Here is a 27,927-nt window from a genome sequence, read left to right as displayed (position 1 = left end):
TCTGCAAAAATGCTTTTATCCTCCACCAAGGTTTGGGTTTCACTGGCCTCTTAAAGTTTTATTTTGCTGGCCAGAGGCTGGAAAATTTGGTAACCAGGCATTTTGATTGATTGAGCAGCAGCAGCAGCAGCTCAGTTTTGGTCCTGTTTAGGAAATAAAAAGGATTAAATAGGGAATTACTGGGCCAGTAGATGGCAGACTAAAAATAGCAATTACTTATAAAGTGGCTGTGACACAGACAGAATTACTGGGATAATTGTATCCTCTCCTGAAACTAACATAAATAAAAGAAAATTGTTAAGGTTTTCTTGTATGGACTTGTGTTTTGGTTTATCACAACAGCGTTTCAATGGATTTGGGCTTCTTAATAATATGATAATAGCTCCATCTAGTGGTCAAAATCCATATAAATTATTTGAGAGAAGCGCAACCGCTGTTTTATTTATTTAACTGAATTTTTGGATTAAATTATATCTCATATTGTTAGTGAATCACTTTTAGCAATTACACCGGGGGAAATTCTTATATTTGACGTTCTTTCAATAGACAGTTGCGGTCAAAGTTGTTGTGTACGGAAGGGAGGCTACATCTCGTGTGCGCGCCCGTCTACATTCACCAGAACCCGCACGCAGCTGTCAGACGGAAATGCTGTTCGTGTTGGATGGATGCACCCTGCGGCTGTGCCAGGATAAATTTATGACACATAGCGTGTTTTTTAATTCAGAATGTAAACGTTTTACCTAACCGGTCGCTTTTATTTAATGGGGGTACATGCAGTAATTCCGCAAATCTTTCTGAGACATTTAGCCAGCCAGGCTAAGTGAAACAGGACACTAACAGCCGTAATGCTAATAGCTACATTAGGCTAATATAAGCTAAGTTAGCCGGACGGTTGCTCCTCTTACTGCTCTGCCCGTGTAGCGGTTCCAATCCGGGGACTGGCCTGTTCGTATTCTCTGCAAACGCAATAGTTTTTGCTGAAACCGGAGCTGTGGCGGGGAAAGGTGGCCTCAGCAACCCCCTGGCTATCCAGGCGGACGGACCGCAGTGACACGCCGGTTGTTGGTGAGTTGAATGGCGGAGGTGAAGTTGCGTCTGACCGGGGCGCTGGGCAGGGCGAGGCCGTGGACGCTGCTCGCTGCTCGCTCAGGGCCTCGTCAGGCAATGAGGGTGTTAACTATCAGCTATTAGTAAACCATTAGCCCCGAATCGGGAAGTTGAGTCGCTCTGGCCTTTAGAGAGGATATGACAACAAAGACGGCGTTGCTATTTGCTGCTGCTGCTGCTGAGGCGCTTACCGCTAGCTGCGTGGGACAACCACAACATTTATGAAGCTGCTTTCTCAGCAAAGTACTGGATCACTATGGTGGTCCGGACTCTTTGTTGAGGTTGCCTGCTCTCATATCAGTTCATCTATAAATTATAGCCACTGTGCAGCTTTATTTATTGCATTTTCTTTTAAGCATCTGAGTATGAAGAACCTAACTTACTATATTAGTATCTCTATTGTTTTTAACCAGAGTTGGGTAGTCACTAGTTACATTTACCTGTAATTATTACCCACTGAATGATAAACAAACATGTTTTAATCAAAAATTCACCAGACACAGACACTCACCTGCTGTTCTTTTAGAGTTTCATGAGTTTTTCTTATTGAAAGAAACTGATTTGGAAAAATTTTAGTTTTGTTTTTTGTTAATTATATGAATTATTGTCATTTTGGTGTTTAAAATACCAAAATTTCCACTTAACTTTATATTTGGGTCTGTCTTATTAAGTAATTTTTAAATATTAAATGATTGATAATTTCATCAGTTACTCAATTCTTGAGTAGACTTTTTACTATAAATACAATTTATGGATACTCTTCCCACCTGTTTTTAACAGCTTTACATATCTGTGTCTTTAACCATAAACCTTTTTTCTTATTTATAAGTATAAAATTAAACTTGATTTAAGATTCCTTTTTTAATACAATTTTTCCAAATGGACATACATAGATTAACATAACAGATCAAATTCCCACCCATCCTTTTCCCGCACAAAATGGCCCATCATAGAACACTTACACAGTCAGGACAACATGATAAAAACACCACAAATTGATCCAAACCTCTCCAGAAGCATGAAAAAAAGGAGAGTTATACGAGGCATTAAGCAGTGACGGGTCTGTCATTGACACTTTTTCATTGAAGGAATTTTAGTACAGGGTCCCATATTTTCTCAAACACACTGACTTTATCTTCATTGTAATATCTCAGTCTTTTCAGATGCAGAGTATTTGCTAGCTCCCCCAACCACAAATCAAACGTGGGCACAGACTCCTTTTTGCAAAATTTCAAAATCAACCTTTTAGCAATCGCCGTACCAAACAAAACAGCCATTTTCTCAATTTTAGTGGCTGATTGCAAAGCACCGGAGACCCCGATGATGGCAATAAGAGGTTCTGGATCCCATTTTTTCCCCCCAAAAATGTAAAATTTTCTTCCAGAATGAGTGAAGCTGAACACATGACCTAAGGTGTGTGTCAAGTTACCAATAGCAGCCTGACAACGAAAGATTTCTTCTTTTAATCTACTAAAAATAGTTCATATTGAGAGTGAAAACATGCAAATAACAAAACATTTAAATATCCATTTTTTCACTTCCGATTCTGATATCTGAGGTTTGGTATCGGCTGATACCAATAGAAAACAAAAAATCAACTCAATTGACTTAAATGTTTCTTTTTTTTAAAACACAGGCATAGATGTGCTGAATTACAAATTTATTTGTTATCTATGCACCAGGAAACACATTTAAATGTACTAATAGCTTCACAAGCTTTGGTCAAACATGTAAAAACAACTAGTTTACCTTCTTTCTGCTGCTATGTCAACCTTCCCATTTAATTAACATTAATAAATGAACGTAATTAACCAAACATTGTTACTCAAGATTTTTGGTTGGTATTTTTCTGTCTTAGCGTTATTATAAATTAGAATTTCCTTTTGTTTTTGAGATTATTTACGCTTTCATTCTACTTCCATGAGAAGTTCCTTTTAACTCGTAAATTCAGCTGGTTTAGCAGAAAAGGAAATGCAGCTTAAAGCCTCTATTGTTTGTAAATTAGTGTAGGTAGCTTTCGTTAGCAAATAAAGATGTATAAAATGCCTTCAAATAAACTAAAAGCTGTATTAAAGTTGCATAATCTCACTCTAAGATGTGAAAAAACCCACAAACCTTTAATTTATGTAAATTTCTTCAGTGAAGAAAATGCTAAGAAAAATATTTCTTATAAAAATGCTAAACTTGTGCAAGTATTCGTACTTCTGCTGTTAATGTTTTTCACAAAACTTTTCTGTATATAAGTCAGCACTTAATATCTTCATGTAACAAAATTAATTAATTAATCACATGATAAATTAATTTAAAATGAGCACACTAATGTCCATTTGGAAAACATTTGTTAGTTATTTCCCACTAATATTGCTGAAAAGCCGCCATTTTGATTTTACACTACTTGCCCCTTTTGCCTGTTTTCCCTGTCTAAGCTGAATAATTTTTTTTAAACGCAATTTTTGTTACAGAGACTTCATACTTCATTTTAAAAGTTTTTTCTCATCTTTTATCTATTATTGTTATGACATGAGGTCAAAATTGCCTCAAAATGACAATATTTTTTTTTTTTTGCAATAATTTTTGGGACAATTTGTTTGACACTTCATAATTTCTACTACCTAGAATTTCAATTTCTACTTGAAGTTGGTCACTGCATTTTACACAACACTTCTTATTGGAAAAAACTCCAGATTTAGTCATGGCTTGGGTTAAAAATCCATGCATGCTGTTAAAGAGGCTCAACCAGCTTGTTGGTATTGTTTTAAGAAAAACAGGAAGTCCAGCCTACTCGCTTGTTGTAATTTTAGTGCGAATCTAAACCAGAAATGAGTCACTTATTGAATGAAGCCAGATGGAAAAACAACTCAATTATTCATTTCTAATTGCTTATTACCATCATGTACTATAGTTTCAAGTGATTCTTGCTGAAAAGCAACATTTTTTTAATGCAGTTAACCTTTTAAAATGTTACATTAAGAAGAAAAAGTCTAGATTTGTTTATTTATTTGGTGTTTCTATACTTATTTAAACCACTGTAACTAAATAAAATCTAATTATTTTTTATACCGAATCTGATTTTAATCTTTTTTTTTCTAAGAGAGAAATTAAATTTTTTTTCAAAAAGTGTCTTATTTCAATCAGCCCTTTTGCGAGTTGTATGATGGAGTATTACAAGAATTTTGGTTTAATTATGAGAATATTATCACAATAAAGACGTAATTTTACCACAGGCACATCTTCAAATTATGAGCAATTAGTTTTAATGTGAAAAAAGCTTCAGTAAAATAAAATTTGCTTGATTTTTGTGCTGAAATTCTAATATTACCATTTTATTCTGGTAATATTAAGACTTTTGTCTATTATTTCAACTTTATTGTCGTATGACTTTATTCTCTTATTGCTGTGAATGTGTTTTTGTAATATTATGACTTTTTTTGCATAAAAAAACGTAGCTTGACCCAATATTTTTTGTAGAATTTACTTGAATTCAAAACGGTGATAAATTAAATCTGTAAAAAAACAAGATGGCCGCCTTGGGCGTGCTGAAATATATAAATCAACGGGTGTAATGGTGAAAAAGAATCCAGATTCTCCAAAAATTAAATCTTCAAACACCAAAAATTTGATTGATTGATTAAATCAACTTATCGCCAAACCATTTTGTATGTTTTTTGTAATTTATTTTCTCTTATTTTGTCCCAGAGACCTGAGATTGGAGCCATGGCTGAGCTGTCCACTTTGCCTCCTTCTCCACCTCCGCTGGGCGACCCCAGTGCCGCTCCAGCTTCCAGCTGCCCCGACTCTGTGAATGAGCTGCCTCTGCCGAAGTCTTCCCTCTACAACGACAAAGCTTTGACTGGAAACACTTCTTCAGCACTTTCAAGAGGTTCGACCTCGACTGCTCAACCTGAGACGGAGGAGCCAGCAGGGAAGAAACAGGAAACGGCGTCCGGTGGCCAGTCTGTTACAGAGTCTGGTTTTTCCCAACCTGCAGCCCAGATAAAAACCACGCAGGAACCGTTATCTCCGGATTTAAACCCCGGTCCCAATCTGTACCCAAGCGTCCACGTTTCCTCTAACTCAAACCCCGTCGTTGACGTCGCTCAGCCGCAAACGAGTGCAGATTTCAACCCTACAACATCATCGACTAACGATGAGGAGAAACCTCAGCCGCCACAACAAGCACAAGAACCTCAAAATGAGCCGCCGCCGTCCCCAAACCCGGATCCAGTCGCTGAAGAACTGCCAACGACGTCCACCAGAGAGGCGCCGTCGAGCCCAACTGTGCCTGTGATCCAAGAGCCAGCCGGCCCGCTATTTAACCCCAAGCCAAAACCGGCCCCGGACACACTAAGCTACCTGGACTCGGCCAGCCTGATGTCGGGAACGCTGGAGTCGCTGTCCGGATTGGGAGAAGATGGGAGCTCTGTGGGCTCAGACTCTGAGATCAACGGGCTCACCTTGAGACGCACCGATAAGTACGGATTCCTGGGTGGCAATCAGTACAGCGACGGAGGGTATGTCATTATTAACACTCCCTTTCCTTATATTTGATCGTCTGCTTCTCATATGATCAAATATTTTGTTTGTTCAGATAGATCACAGTTTGGAGAATAGGGTTAGACGTAGAGACTTTCACACCTGGTAGTTTGGTAATCTTGGTTCAGTTTGTTGAACCATTTGTTACATTTTCAGCTGTTCTGTTTCAGATTTTACTTTCACTGAGATACTTGTTCCCCTCCTCACCTGTTGGGGCGCTGCACCAAGATCCACCGAAGAAAACAACATGAAAGCACGCAACTTCTTCACAAAATGTAAACAAAAATGGAGTAGCGTCAGATTTTATCAATCAATCAAATTTTATTTGTATAGCACATTTCAGGAGCAAGGCATTTCAAAGTGCTTTACATCATTACAAACACAGGAACACAATGCAACATAGAATCAATAATCAAAACACAGCATTAAGTCAGGTTAAATTTGCAATTGATTACGTTTCAAATACAATCCTAAACAGGTGGGTTTTCAGTTGAGATTTAAAAGAAGTCAGTGTTTTAGAGGGCATAAGATTTCTCTTTTGTCTTTAGTAAAAGACTGAGCCATTTCTCATGCTAGCGCTACACGAGCGCATTTGTTTTGGTTGTATTTACCCAGAAAGCCCTGTGATTTAGTCCACTTTCTGCTCTTGGAGTGGTCTCTGGGCTGCTTAGCGTTCACGTTTGCATTCCAACCGCCTTCAACTGAACCAAAACCATGCCTGTGAATACTCCCAGCTTTGCTTAGTTCACTTTAATTAAACTCCAGTCCGTTTACGTAGAAAGTCCGGTTCGTTAACTGAGTTGTGAAAGCGAAATCGAACTCTGACTCGGACCAAAAAAACCAAACTGAATGGCATTGACTACAACGCAAGGCATTCTGGGTAAATGCAACCAAAACAAACACGAGAGTTTATCTGTAGGGGGAGAATTGGCAACAAAAAGAAATCCTACAACCGCCAAAATCTGATACCACTCCATTTTTGTTTACATTTCATGAAAAAGGAAGTTGCTCAGTGTCTTCAGAGGTTTTTGTGTCGTTTCCTTCCTTAGGTTTTAATGCGGCGCCCCCACAGGCGAGGAGGGGAACAGGTTTGTTAAAACATTTGGCTTATTTGACACAGCAGTGTGAAAGAGAACAGCAGCAGCTGAAAATGTAACAAATGTAGTAGGGCTGAAACGATTAATCGGATTAGTCATCAACTAATTGAGTTATTGATTAATCGTTCAATGCACCTTTTGCTATCAGTTAATCTTAAAAAAATTATCAACAGATCAGCTCTATGCTGTTTTAAGGTTAAGTCTATCAGAAAGGATCTGAAATTTTCACATGTTGAATGCTATGTTATTGCATTTCAGGCAATAAAACATTAATTTTCGTATTTATAGAAGGAACTTATTTGTTTAATGTATTTCTAATATTGTATAAAAAAGCAATAGTGGTTAAATGAATCGTCAGAATAATCATGACTCACATAATCGTCAGTTTCAATCCTAAAATGTTGCAGTTTTCCTCCCCAAATTAAACCAAGTCCACCAATCGATCAGGTGTGAAAACACTTTTTGAAAGCTGGGAACCAGGACAGCAAGAAAACACTAAAATCAGCTTTGTGATTTTAGTGTTTTGATGGCAGTGGTTGTTTGCACAAGTAGTTATTATGGGAAAATTATTACATGAGTGAGGTTTTTTCTTAATAAATAAAATCTGTAAATTTTTTATTGATTCCATGCATTTATTAGACTTATCAGATCGTCTTGTGTTTGCTCCTTTTCCTTTCTGCGGCACTAAACGTGTCTCTGTCCTTTATCTCTCCTCTGGTTTGACTCAAATAGTGCTGAGAGCGTTTTTCTGACTCAGTCTGTTCTGACTGTGTGTGTTTCTGTGGTATCACACACACACACACCCCAACACACACACACCCATCATCTCTCTTCCTATTTTCTGCTCAGACTGGCTTCTGTTTATCTGTCAGACTAATTGCACTTCCGCTGATAAATAATTTAGGCTTTTAGATGTAATTTTCTGCTCTGCTTGTGCTACTTTGTGACTGAATACTTCCACTATTGCAGGTACATCTCAGTAAATTTAAAAATGGAGAAAAAGTTAAATATTTTTAAGTTAACCATATAATAAATAGATTTATCACACATTTAGTTAAATAATTTTAGCTACTTTGTTTCTTTTAATTCTGGCTATTGCAGACAAAAAAGATAAAGTAGATTTCTGCCAAAAAACTCACAAATTTTGAGATTAATTTCAGAAAATTTTGAGAAAAAACTCAGATTTTTGTGTTTCAGAAGTCTGAATTTTTTGACATTTCAATCTCAGAAATTTCAACGGTTTTTTTTCTAGAAAATTTCTGAAATTAATCTAAAAATTTCAGATTTTTTTCTAGCAAATTTCCGACTTTTCAAATGGAGAAATTTCCAAGTTTTTCCTAAAAAATAATTTCTGAAATTAATCTAACAAATAGTTTTTTTTATCGCAAATAACTAACTTTTCAAACTTAGAAAATTTCTAAAATTTTCAAGAAAATTTCTTAGCTCAACCTCAAAATGTGAGGGGTTTTTTCTAGCTAATTTCTGACTTTTCAAGCTCAGAAATTTCTAAATGTTTATCTAGATTAATATCAAAATTTAAGATTTTTTTTCTCACAAGTTTTTGACTTTGGAGCTCAGAAATGTCCATGTTTTCCCTAGAAAATTTCTGAGATTAATCTGAAAATAAAATCTTTTTGCCAGACATTTACTCCTTTTTCTGAATTTTGAGTTTTCAGCAGCGGTAAGCGACAATTATCAACACTGCACAAAATAAAGGTGTAGAATTTAATAAAAAATTATGACCTTTTGTCATATTATGTAAAATATTTTTTATTATTGTTATTTAGTGAAAAGGACGTTCGAGTTGAAGTTGCAAGACAAAGGGAGATGAAATGGCTGGACATGTTCTGCCACTGGGACAAGTGGGTCAAACATCGCTTCCAAAAGGTACACAACGGCAATTCTTCTAAAGGATTTACATTTTATTTTAAAATTTACCCTTTTATGCATTTAAATTGTGAACTTTGTGTGAATTTCAGGTGAAGCTGCGCTGCAGGAAGGGAATCCCGTCTTCCCTCAGATCTAAAGCCTGGCAGCTGCTGTCCGACAGCCAAGAGCTGCTGGAGGCAAACCCTGGAAAGTTTGAGGTAAAATTAATCATTTAATTTTTTTTTATTCCTAAAATCTAAACTTTTTATGTTAGATTTTTACTCTTAACTTCTAAATCCTTGGAGAATTAATTATCAAACCCTTTTCTTTAGCGATGAAATAATTAATCCATGACTGAAATAACTGTCAACAATCAATTAATCGTTGAGTGCAGTATGCAGACTCATTTAGAACAGTAATGAAGCCAAAGCTGTACAAAAAATATTAAAAATAAAATAAAAACCTTATATATTCTACCAAAAACTCCCCAAGTGACAATTTTAGCTTCAATTGATTCAAATTCTGTGGGAAAAAAAACTCCTATTAAGAATCTTTTGCCATCCAATTACTAATCGATTGACATGTATACACTGTATTGATGTCAAGCAGAAAGAGCTGCACTTTTCACATGTTGATGTCGCAAGTATTTTCTTTTAAGGTGCATTAAAGGAACGCCATGTTGTTGCATTTTAGGAAAAAACATTTTTATTTTCTTATATAAAAAAATAATTTAATTAGTTATTTTCAAAAATGTATTTCTAATACATTAAAATACTTTTAAATGAAAAATTGACAGAATGTGCCAAAAAATCTTTTATCCGTTTAATCGATTGTCAGGTGGATAAATTAATCTTTAGCTGCAGCCTTGCTTTTGATTTCTTGCTATCAATATAGATTCTTTTCAATATGTGACTAAACGTTGGACTGAGTAGAGAGCTTTAAATCTAAAGGTACAAAATGGCTGCAGACACAAACAAAATGTAATCTTCTTAACAAGTAATCCTCTCTGTCGGCTCTGTTTTTTGTCCCAGTCTGAAGGTTTACTCCTTATTTTGTTCCAAGAAAGCAATCATTAAAAATAAAATAAAAAATCTTTTGAACTTCTTCGCCTAAAATCTCATAATGCATTTTCCAGGATTTACATGGATTCAAAAGATTATGAAGAATAAATTAGGGATGAAACGATTCATTCGATTAATCAATTTTTTAAAACAATTGTCAACTAATTTAGTTATCGATTAATTAACTAGAATATGCAAACTCAAAAAATGACCATTTGTTGAAAGAACAGCAAAGTAATTAAGCCAAAATTGTATAAAAATGAATATATTTTCTCTTAAAACAAATAATTCTTAGTCTGTAAAAATGTTTTATCCAAAATTTAAATAGTTTTAGTTTCACCTGGTTCCAAAAAAAACCTTGAATTCAGTTAATTGTTTAATCCAAAAAAAATAATCAACAGAAGTTTTTTATTTAGCTGCACTGAAAGCTATGTTGCATTTTTGGCAATAAAATGTTTATTTTCTTATTTAAAAGAAGGAATTTAATTGTGTTATTTATATTTTTGTGAATTTTTGATATTCTTTAAAAAAATAGCTTAAATGGAGAATCTGGAGTATGTGCCAATTTTTGTTATCCGATTAATCGTCAGAATAGTTGATTACTAAAACAGTCTTGAGTTGTAGCCCTGAATAAAATGACACATTTCTTGTTTTGTTTTTTTTTTGTTTATTTTTCCCTGCAGGAGCTGGAGAGAGAACCGGGTGAGGCTAAATGGCTGGATATCATCGAGAAAGATCTTCACCGGCAGTTTCCTTTTCACGAGATGTTTGCTGCGCGCGGCGGACACGGGTAAATATGCAACTTTAATTGAAAAAGTAGCTTAGCATTTTCCACAAAGGCGACGCGGTTAAAGCAGAAATGGTCCATAAACATTAAAAAAAGTGCTTTTTTTCCCAGAGTAGAGAGAAATTTTTCACCATAAAACCTCAGAACTGCTTGTATTTGAACAAAGTTTCATTCTCAATGTGTTTGTTTTGGCAGACAACAGGATTTATTCCGCATCCTGAAGGCCTACACGGTGTACCGGCCTGATGAGGGTTACTGCCAGGCTCAGGCTCCCGTGGCGGCAGTGCTGCTCATGCACATGCCTGCAGAGGTTAGAGCTTCCCCATCATCTCATTAGGAAAGAAATATGCTAATTCTGTAATAACTTGTACAAAGTTAATGAAAAGTTTTATAGAGGTTTAATTACGGTGAAGTTATGCCACATGTACATCAGAATATTCAGATTTATTTAACTTCATCCTAACAAAAAGTTACATCTCATAACCACAAACTTTTTTTATTTTTTTTTTATTTTATTGTACAAACTGGCACAAGTAAAAAAGCTCAAACTTAGATTTGTCATAAAATTTTAGCTGTAGTTTTATGTTGTTAGGTTTTTAAATTGCTTAGTGAGAACATTGTTTAGAGATTTATCTTGTGACTTCTTTGCATGTTAGTTTAACTATGTTAGATTTTCTTTAATTAACATTATTTTGTAGATGTTTTTCACTTTGATGTAAAAATGTCATTTTTTTGTGAAAAATGGCAGATTTGTGTTGATTTGATTTATTTGTAAAGCAATAACAGTGTTAAGCACCCAAAGTGTTGAAATACTATTTATAGCAACCGAAAATGTAAAATATCTAAATGTTTCGTTGAGAATTGTAGTAACCTTTAAAGGTTTTCTGTATCTTTCAGAAAACTTAAATAATGTTTAATTTTGTGTTTTGCAGCAAGCTTTCTGGTGCCTGGTCCAGATTTGTGAGAAGTATCTCCCTGGCTACTACAGCGCCGGCCTGGTGAGCGAATGAAGCCACCTGTTTTTATTTTCTCCGATTCTCAGGATTGTTAACTTCCCCTTTCTTTTTGGTAGGAAGCGATTCAGCTGGACGGCGAGATCTTTTTCTCTCTCCTGCGGCGCACGTGTCCGATGGCGTACCGCCACCTTAAGAAATTCAAGATTGATCCGATCCTCTACATGACAGAGTGGTTCATGTGCATATTCTCACGCACCTTACCGTGGTCCTCTGTGCTGCGGGTCTGGGACATGTTTTTCTGTGAAGGTACATCTCATTTTTACCTCTTTTGCACACTTAAATTTAGGACAGGAATGATTAATTGCAATTAATCGACTATTGAAATAATCATCAACTAATTTAGTAATCGATTAATCGTTAACTGGAGTATACAGACTCAAAAATATAGGCCATTTGCTGTGAAAAAAACACATTCAGAGCGGTAGCTAATTAAAACTGTACAAAAAAGTGCAGTTTTGCTTAGTTCATCTTAATTTTGCAATAAGAAACAAAACTCAAACCACTTAGGAATAAAACGATTAATCAAATTAATCTAGATTAATCAATTATTTAAATAATGGTCAACTAATTTAGTAATCGGTTAATAGTTAACTGGAATATACATACTTGGAAAAAATAGGCTATCTGGTTAAAAAACAAACATATTCAGAGTGATAATTACGCAAAGTTGTACAAAAATATAGGTGAAAGAAAAAAAAAAGCTTGCTTGTAATTATTTTCTACCCACAATTCCTCAGGTGGCGTAATTTTCACTTCACTTGGTTTCTGTAAGCCTCACACATGTAAAGGCAGCTGACAAGCCTGACTGAAACGATTATTCAAATTAATCTAGATTAATCAATTATTGAAATAATCGTCATCTAATTTAATAACCGATTAATCGTTAACTGTAGAGAATCAAAAAAAGGCAATCTGCTGAAAAAAAACAACGTACTCGGAGCAGTAAATAAGCCACAAATGGCCCTCGCACCGTTGCTCTAGATTTAACTTTTCTTTCTCATATCTTGAGAGAAATTTGTGTTTTTTTTTTTATCTGTGCTTGTAGGAGTGAAGATAATATTTCGCGTGGGCTTGGTGCTGCTGAAGCAGATGCTGGGCTCTGTGGATAAACTCCGGGAACTGCAGGGAATGTACGAAACCATGGAGCGGCTCAGGAACATCTCACCCGACACCATCCGGGAGGACGTGCTGGTGCAGGAGGTGAGCGGTTCTGTCTGAACTTTACACACCGCAAAAGCAAAATATTACCAAGTACTTATAGTGTAGCTTCTGGTGCAAATATCATGTGTAGGGCTGAAACTATTAATCAGTTATGGAAATAATCGTCAACTAATTTAGTAATTAGTTAACTGGAGCATACAAACTTTAAAAAGTCAATTTGCTGAAAGAGCAACATTGTCAGAGCGTCAAAACTGTACAAAGATTATTAATGTTTTTTTTTAATTAAAGTTAAGAAGAAACCCTTTATCTGGAAATATGTGCTCCCTAAAACTCGAGTGGTAGTTTTAGCTTCACAAGATTAAAATACTGTAAAAAATATCTTCTATTAGACAGAGCACCTTCTGCTATTATTATTTGGTTAATTCATAAAAAATAATAACATTAATGAATGCTATGTTATTGCATTTTGAGCTAATCTAATTTTTCACTCATTCAAAGAAGAATGTATTTGTGCGTTTATTTATATATATATATATATATATATATATATATATATATATATATATATATATATATATATTTTTTTTTTTTTTTTTTACCCCTCCAGGGGGTATTTTTGTGGGCTCTAGTGTCCCTTATATGATAGTAGGCTGACAGGAAACGGGGAAGGAGAGGGGGGAAGACATGCGGCAAATGTCGTCGGGTCCGGGAGTCGAACCCGCGTCAAGGACTCAAGGCCTCCAAATACGGGTCACGCTAACCGCTACGCCACCACGGCACGCCCTCGTTTGTATATTTTAATAAATTTCTAATATTGTATAAATAATCATAGCTCTTTATTTAAAAACAAAATGTTTCCCCCTTTTTTAAGCTGCTTAGTTTTCAGTGTGGTATTTGTTGCTGTCTCTCTAACACTTGAAATAAGACAAAATTAACTTAAAAGTAACTTTTTAGTAAGATAAAGGTGTTTTCAGTAAATACTTCTTTATATTGATGTAAAAGTACTAGTTCCTTTGGCAGATTATTTCACTTATGTCACTTTCAACTGGCACTGCGTCGTTACCTAGCAACCCTCGCCAAGCCCAGGCCGTCACCTAGCAACCAAATTCTAGTTCCAGGGGCAGATTACTTCACTTAGAACAAGACCTATTTAAGAAGTTCATTTCATTTTCATTTTACGTATTTATTTTAAACACGTTTTCAAAAACAAGAAAACAAGCAGTCAGTAGGCCAAGAGGAAATATGTGCGTACATAACCAAGAACAAAATAATTAGTTTACTACGACATTTCTGTTTGAAAAGGAGCAGGAAGAAGTAAACACTTATTTAATCCTATGTCCCTTGGCCCAGTTTAATAAAATATATTACTTATCAACTCAATAATTATCAGAAATATATAACTAAAACTTTGATATTCATATGCCTGTTAAATATGCTGTGAAAAAGAACCAACAAATAAATTATTTCACATAAACAAAATTATTACAAATTCTCATAGCTTGACAAAAAATATATTAACTCATTATAATAATAATTGTGAATAACAACCAGGGAGAATAATTATCAACTCCTTGCCAATGTACACCTTATAGATTCTGTTCTATATAAGGAGAAATACAATTAAGAACAACCAGAAATAACAATAATAATCTACTAATAATGGTAATTGTAACGCAGGAGAAAGCAAAGAAAAATAACATTATATTTGTGTTAATTTCCTTCTTCACTGTACAAGGTGATAATATTTGTATTTATTTAAGTAAAATAAGTGGAACTAGAACTTGCTACTTATTTTAATCTAATAACTGGCTATTTGCATCCTTAATTCCTGTCATAATGGTCATAAATAAGATATTTGCACTAGAAACTCGTCTACTTGGTAGGATTTTTGGTTCTGTTTTCTTATTTTTAGGCACACAGACTTGCATAATGACTCATTTTCCAGACGGCACCTCGTCTCAAACGCCTCACTTCCTCTGTCTGTGCTCAGATCATAATGCTGCCGGTGACCGAGGCGCTCATCGAGAAGGAGTGCAGCGTCCAGGTGAGGAAGTGGAAGGAGTCCAGAGGTGAGCTGACCCACAAACCGGGCCGCCGGCTCCACGGCACCAGAGCCATCTTTGAGTATAAGCGCCGGGCGTCGTCCATCAGCTCAGGCGGCAGTTTTTCCTTCCTGGGCAGCTCTGCGCCGCCGCCGGGGCCGCTGCGTGCCTCGTCCAGCCTCCTCTCCCTGCCCGGTTTCCGGAAATCCAGGGCTCCCTTCTTCTCCCAGCCTAAAAAAATCTCCTTCTCGGGTCCTTCTGGGGCGGAGAGTCAGTCGCCTGTTGCCTCATCGTCAGGCCAGAAGCCGCCAGTTCCTCCGGGCGCGGCTCCGAAGGCGTCATCGCCACACGTCCAGAGCCCTTTAGCCGCGGAGAGCAGCTCAGCACAAATCCAGCCGTCTCCGCCGAACACGCTGTCGCCAAGGATCGTTTCAGAGCAGATCACTCCCACAATCCCATCGCCGACAGCCAACAACGCGCCGCTGCAACCGCTGCCGCCGCCGCTGCCGCAACCGCAACCACCAAAAGAAGCAACCCCATCTGTGTCCGGAGAGGACGAAGGAAAGAAGAAGAAGAAAAGCAAAGAAGACAAGAAGAAGGAAAAGGAAGATGAGAAGAAAAAGCTGAAGGAGAAGAAAGAGAAAGAGAAAGTTGAAAAGGAGAAAGCGAAGAAGGAAAAGGAGAAGAAGAAAGCAGGAAAGAAAAAGGACAAAGGGGCGGAGGAGAACGGAGCGACGGCCGCGGCGAAAGATTCAGCCTAGTTTTTCCCACAATAGTTTTAAAAACAAAAGAAGGGAAAAACGGACAGAAAAACCTGATTAATTTAAGAGGCGGTGACTTCCTGTGTCATTTCTGAGACTTTATATATTTGAGAGACTGATGGAGATGAAGATGATGAAGACTGGATTATGGTTTTAATAGCACCTGGAGGGGCGGATTACCTCTCAATGCTTTTCTGCCCCCAACAACACAACTGGAGCACAGGCTGCACTGCAAAAACACAAAGTATTACGAACGATCCTTAGTCTAAACTTTAGTGCAAATATCTAAGTACATTTGAAATACAACAAAACTAGCTTACAAGTTACTTTTCAGCAAGAAATAGGAGAATTTTTTTTATATTATTTCACTTATAACATTGAAATATTAGGCAGACACTAAGAAAATAATAACAAAAATTAGCATAAAGTCCTAAAATGATAACAGTCGTAATGATACAAGGATAAAGTCACAATATTACAACTTTAGTCTCGTATTATTACAGCTTTATTATGTTATTCCGACTTTATGCTTGTAAAATTAGGAATTTATTCTCGTAATTCTACGATTTTATTTTCATACAACTTTATTCTCGTGTTATTATGACTTTGTTCTTGTGTTATTACGACTTTATTCTTGTGTTATTACGACTTAGTCCTCATCCTTTTGTCTTGGTAAAACACTCCAAAGCTCCTTTATCTTGGTGAAAAGTTATTTTTAACTTAGTTTTGTCTCATTTCAAGGGTACTGAGATATTTGGTCTAGAAAAAAGACAAAAAATACTTGGTAAGATTTTGTGTGTTTGCAGTGCGTGAATCTGATTAATTTTTTTTTTTTTTTTTGCTGAGAAACATTTATTTTATCTTTTTTTTGTCTATGTCAGTTCTTACAGAAACACGAGGAAGTCTTTAGAAGCGGTGCCATAGTGTGTTAAATTAATTTAAATTAAAATCTAGCTGCAGCTCACAGGATTAACACTCCGTACGTTGTGTTTCACTGGATTACGGGGGATAAAACATCTCAAACGTAGGCACTGAAGACAAAATTGCTTTTTATGATGTTGAGGATGTATTTATTGTCTTTGTAAATGTGTGTGAGTGTGTGTGTGCCTTAGTAGATTAGTGAAATGTGTTGTGGACTCCGACAGCTCGATTTTTTCTTTCATTTTTCTTTTTTTTAAATGTAATTTCAAACTAGTGTTGAACTCTCGCTGTGGTTCTTCCCAAACCCGTTACTTTATTTATGTCGTCTGATGGCGAACACCGAGCCGCTCCCAAACTTTCGTTTGCTTGTTTTTCAGGGGGAATAATGGAAACAGAGGTTTTAAAAATCAAACTTAGGTGCACAAATTTGAGAACTTGATTAAAATTAACTTATGGGAAACACCTCTAAAATTAAATACTTTATTTTCTTCTAAATTTTCACAGAAGATATGATTTATTTATGCCTTTTGGCAAAATTACGCCTGAATATTTTCATGTCAGATCCAAATTTAATAAAAAATGTTCTGAAACAGAAATTACAAATGACAAAGTATTATAATAAAAGTGACTTATTTCAGTCATCCCTTCTGTGAGTATTAATTCTGTGAGTATTAAGGCCAGGCTACGAGAACTTTTGTTTATTTACATTAATAAAGTCATAACATTCCCTGAAAAAGACACATTTTTACCAGAAAAATGTCTTAGAATTACGAGAAAAAAGTTGTTTTAATGAGGGAAAAATCCTCTCCAGTTATCAGGATATAACACTTACATTTTTTGTTTCTTTTCATCGTATAAAAGTATGAGTTTATTCTCCTAATTACGACTTTATTCTGGTAATACTATAACTTTATTCTCATATTATTTTGACTAATTTTATACTTGTAATTAAAAAAAAGAGTCTTTATCTGGCTCTAACTTTCCGTCATAAAGTTGACCTGAATTCAACGTCCAAATAAATAGAAGCTGTAAAATACGCTTATGAAACAAGATGGCCGCCTTGGACCTGTTGACATCACTCGTTGCTATGGAAACACAAGAAGTGGGTCAGTGGAGAAAAACCCATCCAGATTTTCCTAAACTTTCCAAAATCTTGATAAACTAAAATTGATTTATTGAACCGACTCTAATTTTAAGAATAGTTTTAATTTTAAATCACTTGCCTGATTTAATCACTTGAAAACCAGTTTTGATTGTTTGTTCCAGCTGTTGTTTTAAGGTGAAATAAATAAATTTGAAACTGGTTATTATTTTTGGTTAGTCTGTCCATCAGTACCATTGGTGGCCCACAGCGTAATGCTTCCACCACTGTGCTTGACAGATAAAGAAGTGCAATATTGACTCTTCCTAGCATAATGGTTATCATGACAGAAACGCTCAATCTTTACTGAGTGGCGCTGATGATCCAGCATATTCAGTGTTGCTATTCGCATCATGATCCATTTAAACTGGAAACTCTGGGTGAAACTTTGGTGTTGCTGTCAGTTTATGATCCACACAGAAGCCTTTTTGAGGGGATAAAGCCGGTTAAATTGGCGTTTGTGGCGTAAAACCAATCGGTTCAGTTGAGTTCTGCCATTTATGCCAAGAAGAAATGTCAAATATTTCTCTGCAGCTCTTTGTAGTTTGGAGAACATTTAGAAGAAGTTCAAATTTGTGCACCTAAATCTTGTTTTTAAGTTAAAAGAATGAATTCATAATAGGCCAAACTTTGGAGCAGCACTGCAAAACAGACTGAAGGAAAGAGGAAACATTGTTATGGTGTTTCCTGTCTGTGAGAAATTCTGTTCATATTAAAAAAGGAAAGTGTTTTTTTGCACTTGTTGGGCAAAGAGAGATACTATTCATTTCAATCCAAATGAACAAATTGTACATTTTATCCAATTAAATTTCAATATTTCACAACTTGAGCTCATTAACCAGTGAGACTGTGATTTTAAAGTCTTAAACAATGAAGGATTTTGTTTTTTTTGCACTTGCACCATTGAAGTTATTCACTCATCTGTTGAAATCACTTCCTTAAGGACCTACTGCAAAGTACCAGGGTGTGCCAATGTAGCATTAACGTCTAATTCGGGTGTATTTATGTATAAAGGAGGTTAATTTAATCAAATATAGTATATTATGAATTATTATTTTCATCTGAATATTTTTCTAAGAGGAAGAGACACCTGTTGGACTGGAACGATGGACTTTTTGCACATCAAACTTGATGCATTTCTTTTGCTTTTGAGTTTACTCATTGTCGGTTTGGTTGAATTATTTTCAGTGACATACAGTATTATATGAAAAGAGTTAAAAAGAAAGAAGCGAGGACAAACTGAGTCGATGGATTCACGAGGAAAGCTCTTTGTACTGAGTGAAACGCCTAACGGTGGTTTAACAAGGACAATATCTTTGTGTGTTTTAAATCTAACGCTCTAATCTATTTACACTCAGTGTTTCGTACTGTAATCTTTATGCATATGTCAAACGGCACTGAACCTGTTGAGAATAACAATACGGCGAATCAGGGCCATTGTAGGTAGAAAAAAAAAGAGTAAATGTCCACTGAAAAATTCAGAAACTTTGATCTTGATCTCTGTAATTTTCTTTGGAAAAAAAAAGAGAAAATTTTTGATCTCAAGTAAAATATTTACAAGAAACAAATTAATAAATTTTGAGATCAATTTTAAGAATTCGCAAGAAAAAACTTGGAAATTCTGAGTTTGAAAATCAAAACATTTGCAAGAAAAACTAACATTTTCAGATTAATCTCAAAAAAGTTTTTTTGAAAGGACTTGGAAATTTCTGTTTCAAAATGTGAAAATTTTAGACATTTCAACTTGGAAAATTTCCAAAAGTTTCCTTTTTTTTTTTTTTTTTTTTTACTTTTCAAACTTTTTTTTTTAGAAAATTTTTTAGATTAATCTCAGAATTTTTATTGCAAACTTTTCACTTGGAGCTTTTTTTTAAATCTTTGATTCATTTAAATAAATAAATTCTCGCAAATTTTCAAACTCATAATTTTCCAAGATTTTTTTTTGCGATTAATCTATGAATTTTTGTTTTTTGGTGGAATTTTTCTTTTGTCTACCGTGGCCATATTATGGCTTTGTAAAATAGTGCCGAATAGTTTGTGTGAAACCATTTGATGGCTAAGAACAAACATCAAGTCTCTAACTGTTTAGCAGTTATTTAGTCGTTGTACGTAACATCTCCTCCAGATTCATTGTTTATGTCCTGACTTTGATGTCATTTACCTTCATATCTCTCATGTTTCATCATAGATCAGTGTAACGTAACAAACCACGTCTATGCAAACCTTCTTCCATCACGACTGTTGATGTGTGCAGCAGCAGCACACAATTAAATCGGCTGAAAAAAAGATTTTTGTGCTTCAGTCGGTGTGTTTTCTGCACACTTTCAGATGTTTCGTGAGCAAATCCTCGTCACTAACCATCGATTTGCTGAGAGGGCGATGTCATGAAAGTGAATCTGACACTATTTCTAGGTTCAGCACTTGGCTCTGCAATACTGAGGATAAATTAAAACAATAAAGTCGATCCTCGTCTGTCATTTCTGCTTTAACGATGAAGCTGCTTCGTTGGGAATAACTCCACTGATGCAAGTACTTAGTGTTTCTCTCAATGCCGTTACGTCTTTTTGTGTCTTTTAAGTTTACATCTCTCTCTCTCTCTCTGTGGCGAAAGTGAAATGAAATCATAGCTAAATAAATTCATTCCTTCAGATTGACAACTGATGTATTTATAATGACGATAATGACAGTTGTGATGAGTAATAAACTGTAATATATTAAGTCATCAGGGTGTGTGTGTGATTTTGTTTCATCCTTAATTTAGAAAATGGTCTGTTGATGAGGAATCGGATTGAAATTAAATGTCTTTTTTTGAGCTACAAAAAGTCAAATTTTAAGGAGAATCTTGATTGATTTCCTTTCATAAGTGGAGCATTGCAGCATACATCAAACTCTTTTACCTTTACTGAAATTAACTTGATTTTTGCTTTATAACGCCAAATAATTTTTATTTTAGTTGAGCCTACAAATTAAACACATTATGGGATGGATTTCTTGGTTATTTAGTCAGTTATTTAGTTAAAGATATTTTAATACGGCTGTCCAATATTACAAAATCTTGAAACGGTGATAATATTGGTAAATTTGCGATTTATACATATTTTTTATGGTTTGTTTCTCATCTGATCGGCCATCACTCAGTTAGCAATGCCAACCATCTCTGGTGATCAAGCTTTCATAATCCAGAAACTTGTACTGAAAAGCTGACTTTGTTGAATCCAGATCAGTTTTTATTTTCTTTATAAAACACGACTAAAGCATTTTGAAAGAAAGTGACCCAAATCCTGTTCTTATTCTGAGAATAAATTTGTTCAATCGAGTCCAAAAGAATTTGAAAACTGGATTCTTTTTTTTTAATGGCAAAAATGCAAAATTCTTTTTAAGTTTTGGATAGCATCCCTTCCTACAAAAAAAAAATATTGGACATCTTTATTTGCTTTATTTAATTTATTTATTTAATTTTGATGCTGCGATTTTTGCCGACATAACAAAAGGTTTAGCTAAAGGCTAAAAGCTTCCCAATTATTTTGTGTTCATATAATATATAAAGCTGACAGTTAAAGTGAAATTTATTTAATTTTCTGCAACCTTTACCGTTTTTGCCCTCAGTTCAGGTTAATTACCGTATTTTCCAGACTGTCAGTTTTTTTTCATAGTTTAGCTTCTGCTGCAACTTATGTTTTTATTTTTATTTTCTTTATTTTTTTTGTCTTCATAATACATTTTTTGACAGAAGCATTAAATGTTAATTCATACCTACGGACATGAACCAAGGATTAAGCATTACTTCTCATCAGTATAGACGAGGTTTCCCTCACGTTTTACAATTTTAAAATAAATGCGACTTGTAGTCCAGAAAATACGGTAAATTATTGATATATTTACTGCAGAGAATTTGTGAAGAATAACAACTTTATTTCTATTTTAGGTATTAAAGTAAAGAAAACAAAACTTTTGCTGAAAAAAAGGATGGATGCATTTTCTTGTATTAGTTTGTATTTGTAAAAAATTATGATAAACTAAAAAGTATTATTGATATTATTCTGATAATGTGCATCTTTTGTAAAAGAACAAAAAACCTGTTATTATATTTATATTTAAAACCATTTATTATAATTTTGCCAAAGTTATTATGGAAGATATTTTTAGAAATAATTATTTTCAGCTCATGTATTAAGATGTATAAAAAATACTTTTAAAATAGCTATAATTTGGATTAATAACGATAAATGTTGCAATTTTTAGCTTGTGTTTAGTTGTTTTTTAAAATAAATATCTCAATCCTTACCAGGAAAATATTATTTATAGATTTCCAGTGACGCACAGAAAGAGTATAGCTCCTGTTTTAGAGAAAAATGCTAAATTATTTTAATAACTGTAAATGTTAGGCTTTTGGATTATTATAAAAAAAAACTATAATATTGTTCCCTACAGAGCCACTGAACAAGCACACACTGTAAAAAAGCAAAATGGTTTTTATTCACATTTTGTCCCTTTATTCATTACAGAGGAAAGGCATTGAAGGTCACTGGATCTTAGACAGCTTATGGAAAAGAAGAAGATGATTTCATGGAAGCGCGAAGGAGTGGAGGGAAAGAGAGCGAAGACGTTAATGTTTTCTTTCGTCCCATTCTCCCCATTCCTTCAGCTGATTGTTTTTGTTTTATTTTCACGGCAGGAAAACCGGCATCGCTTTAAGGATGCTTTTCCAGTTTAGTCAGAAAGTTCTCTCACTTCCTCTCTGCTGCTTGCAGCCAAAATGGACGTTCTCACGCATTGGAGCGAGAACCAATTAACCCGTTTTCCTCTCAGATACCGAGGGAAAGGCAGACAAGAAACAAAACAAAGAGAGGTGGTTCGAGTGAATCTTGATGTTGGAAATGTCACAGGATAATTTTATTGGAAAAAAAAAATCATCCCTATTCCCCATAAGCAAACATAGACTTCCCACAGGCGTCAACCGAGTCTCTTGGTGTGATTGGTTGAGCTTGTGGGTTTACACAGAGAGGTGAGCAGGGAGGAAGAGGAGGAAAGAGGAAGGCAGAAAGCAGAGGGATGACTGTCTTTCTCGTCTTCGTCTCTCTCTTTACTCCTCCTTCTCCTCTCCGTGTGTGATGACGTAGCAGATGTTCTTGTAGTCTACGTTGCCGGCCACATCTGGGGGGAAGGCGGCCCACATGTTCTTAACCTGCAGGGGGAAATTAATTGAGTCGTTAATAAAACTCCTGTGAAATTAGAATAAATTATGCTTTTCAGACGCTTGGATAAACAAAAGAGCCAATAAAGTTAATCAATCTGACAGACTTTTGTTTTTTAAGCAAAGTTTTTAAAGTTACAATCGCTCTATAGGCGATACAAAACATTCTTTTTCTTTTTGCGCAAAATTATTCTTAGATAATGTACTATGGCGTATTTAGGGCCTCTGTAGATAGAAAACAAAAAAAAGTAAATTTCCGCCAAAAAACTCAAAAATTCGAGAAAAAAATCTCTGACATTTTGAGATGAAGCTCAGAAACCTTCTACAAAAAACCTCCAAAATTTCTGAACTCCAAAATGGTAAATTTGTGAGAAACAAACAAGAGAAAATTTGAGCTCCAGAGTCAAAAATTTTCAAGAAAAATGTTTGAGATTGATCTCAGAAAATTCCTGTTTGAAAAGTCAAAAATTCATCTCAGAAATTTGAGGAAAGAAAAACGTGGAAATGTATGAGCTATACAAGTTTAAAATTTTCAAGAAAAAGACATTGATTGATCTGAGAAATTTTCAAGAAAAAACTCACTGAGTTTGAAAGGTTAAAAGATCTGCTAGAAAAAAAAACTTGGAAATTTACAATGGTTGAGAAAAAAACAGAAATTTTTAGAGTAATCTCAGAAACGTTTAAACTCATAAATTTATCCTTTGAACAACCAAAACAGCTGAACAGGCTGAACTCTTACATCTTCTGGGGAGAACCTGTCGCACTGAGTGGTCAGGAGCTCCTGGAGGCTGGAGGGAAAACATTCAAAGGATTAAAAGGAAATATTTTCACTGTCCATCAGGTGGATTAAAAACAAGGAAATCCGAGTTCTTACAATTCCTTCTTGATGGTTCCGGTACCCTCAGGGTCCAGGACTTTGAAGGCAGAGAGAATAACGTCCTCGGGATCAGCACCTAATACAAAAAGACGGTTTAGTTAGGTCTGCTAATGCTAACTAATGCTAACTCCAACTCAATGTTTGTTGTGTAAGTAAAGCGGCACCCACCCTTCAGCTTCTCGCCGAACATGGTGAGGAAGACGGTGAAGTTGATGGGGCCGCTGGCCTCCTTGACCATGGCCTCCAGCTCCTCATTCTTCACGTTGAGTTGACCTTAATGGAGCAGAACCGGAAATCAACACAAGAGGTCGGGAAAAGGAAGCGACGCGGGCGCCAGGCGGACAGAGCGGGTTGCAGGAAGAGCTCACCCATTGAGGCCAGGACGTCCCTCAGGTCATCTTTGCTGATGATGCCGTCTCTGTTCTGGTCAATGATTGTGAAGGCCTGAGAAACGGAGAACGGTTTGTCACTGGGGAACTGTCTTCACATTTTGACATGTTGAAATAAATGTTATACAGAAACAGACGACAGCTTTCCACTGGTATCTCCAGCCAAATACCTTTAGAGTTAGAGAAACAGAGTCCACAATGCAAAAACACAAAATCTTACCAAGTATTTTTGGTCTAATATCTAGTATAAATATCGTAGTTCGCTTAAAATAAGACAAAACTAGATTACAAGTAACTTATCAGTGAGAAATGGCAGCTTGTTTTAAATCAATTATTTAACATTGAGGAGAAAGTTCTATTTCTACTGACAGATTATTTCACTCAGTGGAACTAGAACTGGGTTGCTAGGTTACAGGTTGGGCCTGGCTGGGGTTGCTAGGTAACGATAATGCCAAGTGAAATAATCTGGCAATGGAACTACTACTTTTTCATCAATACTAAGGAATTATTTACTTAAAACAAGCTGCTATATCTTGTTGAAAAGTTACTTATAAGTTAGTTTTGTCTTATTTTAGGTTTATTGAGATACTTTAACTAGAAAATAGATAAAAAATACTTGGTAAGATTTGGTGTTTTTGCAGTGCAGAGTACAGGAAAAGTTCAAAACTGTCAAAAAATGACTGTCCACCGACACTGACAGGCCAGAAAAAAAACAAGAAAATGTCTGAGCTCCAAAACCTGAAAATACAAAAAAACCCTCATAAATTTTAATATTAAAATTTATGTTAATTGTAATTAATATTTATTTTTTCTATGAAGTTTTTTTTTTAAATCTTTCTAGAAATAAAACTGGAAAATTTTTGATCTCCAGAAATGTAAAATTTACCCCCAGAAATTTTAATGTTAATATCAGAAACTGTTTAGAAAAAAACAAGGAAATTTCCGAGCTCCAAAAATCAAAAACTCATGAAAAAGAAAAGCCAGAATTTTTGTAATTAATCTCCACAACTTTCTAGAAAAAACTCTGAGATTTCTGAGTTAGTTTTGTCTTATTAAAAGTGTATTTGCACTAGAAATTTGACTTGGTAATATATTGGGTTTTTGCAGAGTTTAGGTTTCAGCTGTGAAGTGGTTTTTCCAAAATGTCAGATTTGGCCTTTGGGGTTTCGGGGACAGGGTGGCTGATCCGCCCTCTGGCCTCCCTGGTCTTTTTTGGGAACGTATCATCCGGGCCCAGCTGTCCGATCCGCTCTACGATGTGCCAGTGTAATTTAAGACACTCGAACTCAGTCGCCAACCTTTTCCTCAACCCTCCAGACTCGCTTTGCTATTTCTTCCCCTTCCCGTTTTACCCACAGGCCGTTTATGTGCTGATACCTGCAGATGCTTTCCATCTGCGGAACGCGCTAAGATTGCTGCAATCATCGCACCGTTCCTCCACTAAGTGCCACTCAAGAAGCCGGTATCGTTTGTCGCAGACGGCATGTTTTCTATTCAGGAAATCGTCATCCAATCTGCTCACAGCCAACCCACCTAAAATCCAATCTCTTTGACTTTTAACACCTGCGTTTTTCTACACTCACTTAATTTAATGCTAAAGTTCTCCCTTTTTTTTGCTTCTGTTGTGTTGGCGTGTTTGCTGTAACAAAGAGCTATGAGATGCTTGAATAACAGCTGAGCAGGAGGTCAAAGGTTGAGCAAGATATGGAGCGCCTGAAATGCCGTCAAAGTCTCTAATCGCATTCAGCTGCTTACTGAACTGTCAGGGGAGCGGAGGAGGCAGCTGCTGCCATCCAAAAGCAGCTAAAGCTAATTTTAATTAGGAATCATTTCATTTATCACTCAGTAATTGAGTTTTTTTGGAGTAATCAGATTGTGATTGATTTGAATCTCACCTCTTTGTACTCCTGAATCTGGCTCTGCTCAAACATGGAGAACACGTTGGAGGAGCCTCCGTCTCCTGCTGCTGCCCTCCTCTTAGCCTTCTTTGGTGCCTGGATTGGAAACGCACAGCAGGTTCTTTAACATGCTAGCATCTGCAAAAAGTTCCTCTAAAGGTCTTTAAAATGAAAACAGGACATATGCACGAGCTATTTTTTATTTAACAGCCATTAATGATGTGCAACACACAATGATTGCATCAGAAACTGCACTTGAAGTCACAAAATCTAAAACATTATTCTTGTGTAGTTTCTGGATCAAACGTTTTAACACATTTGAAATAAACTAGCATAAGTAACGTTTTAGCAAAATACAAGATCTTGTTTTAAGTAAATTATTTGTTAACATTGATGAAAAAGTACTAGTTATAAAAATATCTTGTTCCACTTCATTCCACTTATAACTAGTCATTTTTCATCAATATTACTGACTTAAAATTAGACTTAAAATAAGCTCTACTTCTTTCTGAAAAGTTAGTTTCGTCTTATTTCAAGTAGAAACTAGACAAAAATACTTTAAAACATTTTGTGGTTTTGCAGTGAAGATCTAAATTCTTCTCCAAATCCGAATTCTTTAGAGAAATGAATAAACATTAAGTGGATTTTTGTCAATTAGCATCTAGCTTTGCTCCATATGCCACTAAAAGGTAAAAATAAGTGATTTTATCGTCAGATAAGAACATCACCAAACTGCAGTGACCCCTAAACGGATAAAAAATAAATAAATAAATCCTTCAAATAAAGAAAAAATCAGAGTAAAATCCAAAGTTTTGGCTGAATTTTTATCCAGATATTTCCTTCAGAAGAGCACAGAGGAGCAGGAACGCTGCTACTCACCATCTTGAGGTGGAGGTTTGGGAGATCAAGTAAGAACAGAAAGTGTGAAGCCGCGTTGCACGGATATTCCCGGGGGCTTTTATACGATTCCTCATCGTCTATCTTTAGCCTCCGCTTCAAGTTTGGATGGAGATATAAAGAAGAGAGAGAGAGAGGAGAGAAGCTAAGGAGACAGAATGGCGGAACAGCTATCACCTTACAGGAGATCAAAAATAGACGCAGGAGTCTTGGAATTAAGCAAACCTGATAGCTGCGGGACTTTGCACTCCCACGTGGACTAATAAGGATATTCAGAACATAGATGCTCAGCTGGATCGCTGTCCCTCCTCCCGGCTTCATCTGCTTGCAGGAAGATGTCTCGTCTACCCTATGGTTTTATTTTTGGCCTGCGATGCGCGTACGATTCTATATTTTATACACGGACGCAATTTTTGGCTCGGCTTGCTTTGTGAAGCTGAGATTTTCCCACAGAAGAGACGACAATGAGGTCTTCTCATGTTTGGCTCTAATTAAAATAACAGAGACTGACAGTGAAAGCACAGTTTTAATGTCCATTATCAAACATTTCTCACATTGTTTTAAGTGCAAACTCAGTTTTACGGTTTATATGACTATTCAGGAAATCTAAAACTGCGAAATTAGCTGTTGAAATTAAAAACAGATGCATTCACCTTTTTAAATATAGAAATTTGTGATTTTTTAAAAATAAATTGCAATAAACCTCAAAAACTCACATTTTTGCCAAGTATTTTTTCTAATGCAGAATTTTAAGTTGAAATAAAAAAACTTACATTTAACTTTATAGCAAAAATATAGCCTTTTGTTTGAAGTCAATAATTCCCTTATTTTAAAAAGTATCAGATTATTTCCCTTAGAAAATGGCAAAAATATATTTTTATAAATTAGTACATTTTCATCAATCTTAAGGAATTATTTACTTGAAAAATCTGCCATATCTTGCAGAAAATTTAAGCTTGAGTTAGTTTTGTCTTATTTCATGTGTACTAAGAGATTTGCACTAAATATAGTAAACAAAATAAATAAATAAAATAAACTTTGTGAGATTTTGTGTTTTTGATGTGAAAATTTTAATTTAAATCCAAAATCCTTTGAGGAATTAATAAACATTAAGTGGATTTTTGTCAATTATGATTTAGCTTTGCATAACTATATCTTGGACATGCAATATACCAA

General features: G+C 35.4%; 2 protein-coding genes across 3 annotated transcripts; one reads left to right on the top strand and one right to left on the bottom strand.

The window, feature by feature from the left end:
- Nucleotides 1-646: 646 nt before the first annotated feature.
- Nucleotides 647-16,203, top strand: tbc1d10b (TBC1 domain family member 10B). Its single transcript, XM_023348461.1, has 10 exons — nt 647-1,065; nt 4,804-5,618; nt 8,525-8,624; nt 8,717-8,824; nt 10,351-10,457; nt 10,650-10,764; nt 11,387-11,452; nt 11,527-11,716; nt 12,516-12,670; nt 14,622-16,203. Exons 2-10 carry the CDS (start codon nt 4,822-4,824, stop codon nt 15,432-15,434), a joined length of 2,451 nt encoding a protein of 816 aa, XP_023204229.1. The 5' UTR covers nt 647-1,065; nt 4,804-4,821; the 3' UTR covers nt 15,435-16,203.
- A 5,747-nt stretch (nt 16,204-21,950) lies between these two features.
- On the bottom strand, nt 21,951-27,095 carry LOC102234161 (myosin regulatory light chain 2, skeletal muscle isoform-like). 2 transcript variants are annotated; one of them, XM_023349641.1, is made up of 8 exons: nt 26,977-27,095; nt 26,734-26,847; nt 25,852-25,950; nt 23,936-24,011; nt 23,736-23,840; nt 23,565-23,643; nt 23,430-23,478; nt 21,951-22,681 (listed from the first exon to the last, which is right to left on the bottom strand). In XM_023349641.1, the coding sequence occupies exons 1-8, from the start codon at nt 27,070-27,072 to the stop codon at nt 22,580-22,582; spliced, it is 720 nt and encodes a 239-aa protein (XP_023205409.1). In that variant the 5' UTR covers nt 27,073-27,095; the 3' UTR covers nt 21,951-22,579. The 2 variants fall into 2 exon arrangements, with proteins under 2 accessions (XP_023205409.1, XP_023205408.1); XM_023349640.1 differs by having other exon boundaries at nt 26,734-27,095.
- Nucleotides 27,096-27,927: the final 832 nt, after the last annotated feature.

This window comes from Xiphophorus maculatus, chromosome 16, assembly GCF_002775205.1.
Source record: "Xiphophorus maculatus strain JP 163 A chromosome 16, X_maculatus-5.0-male, whole genome shotgun sequence".
NCBI lineage: Eukaryota > Metazoa > Chordata > Actinopteri > Cyprinodontiformes > Poeciliidae > Xiphophorus > Xiphophorus maculatus.
This window is presented reverse-complemented; position numbering and strand designations above follow the sequence as displayed.

What these genes read in the sequence shown, in the direction of transcription:
- LOC102234161 (XM_023349640.1), bottom strand. Translation starts at nt 27,072, where the DNA reads ATGAAGCCGGGAGGAGGGACAGCGATCCAGCTGAGCATCTATGTTCTG. An exon ending in AGATTCAGGAGTACAAAGAG is followed by an intron (nt 24,012 to 25,851) that starts GTGAGATTCAAA and finishes TCCGTTTCTCAG; the next exon opens with GCCTTCACAATCATTGACCA. An exon ending in GGAACCATCAAGAAGGAATT is followed by an intron (nt 23,479 to 23,564) that starts GTAAGAACTCGG and finishes TTTTCCCTCCAG; the next exon opens with CCTCCAGGAGCTCCTGACCA.
- tbc1d10b (XM_023348461.1), top strand. Translation starts at nt 4,822, where the DNA reads ATGGCTGAGCTGTCCACTTTGCCTCCTTCTCCACCTCCGCTGGGCGAC. An exon ending in TCAAACATCGCTTCCAAAAG is followed by an intron (nt 8,625 to 8,716) that starts GTACACAACGGC and finishes TGTGAATTTCAG; the next exon opens with GTGAAGCTGCGCTGCAGGAA. An exon ending in CAAACCCTGGAAAGTTTGAG is followed by an intron (nt 8,825 to 10,350) that starts GTAAAATTAATC and finishes TTTTCCCTGCAG; the next exon opens with GAGCTGGAGAGAGAACCGGG.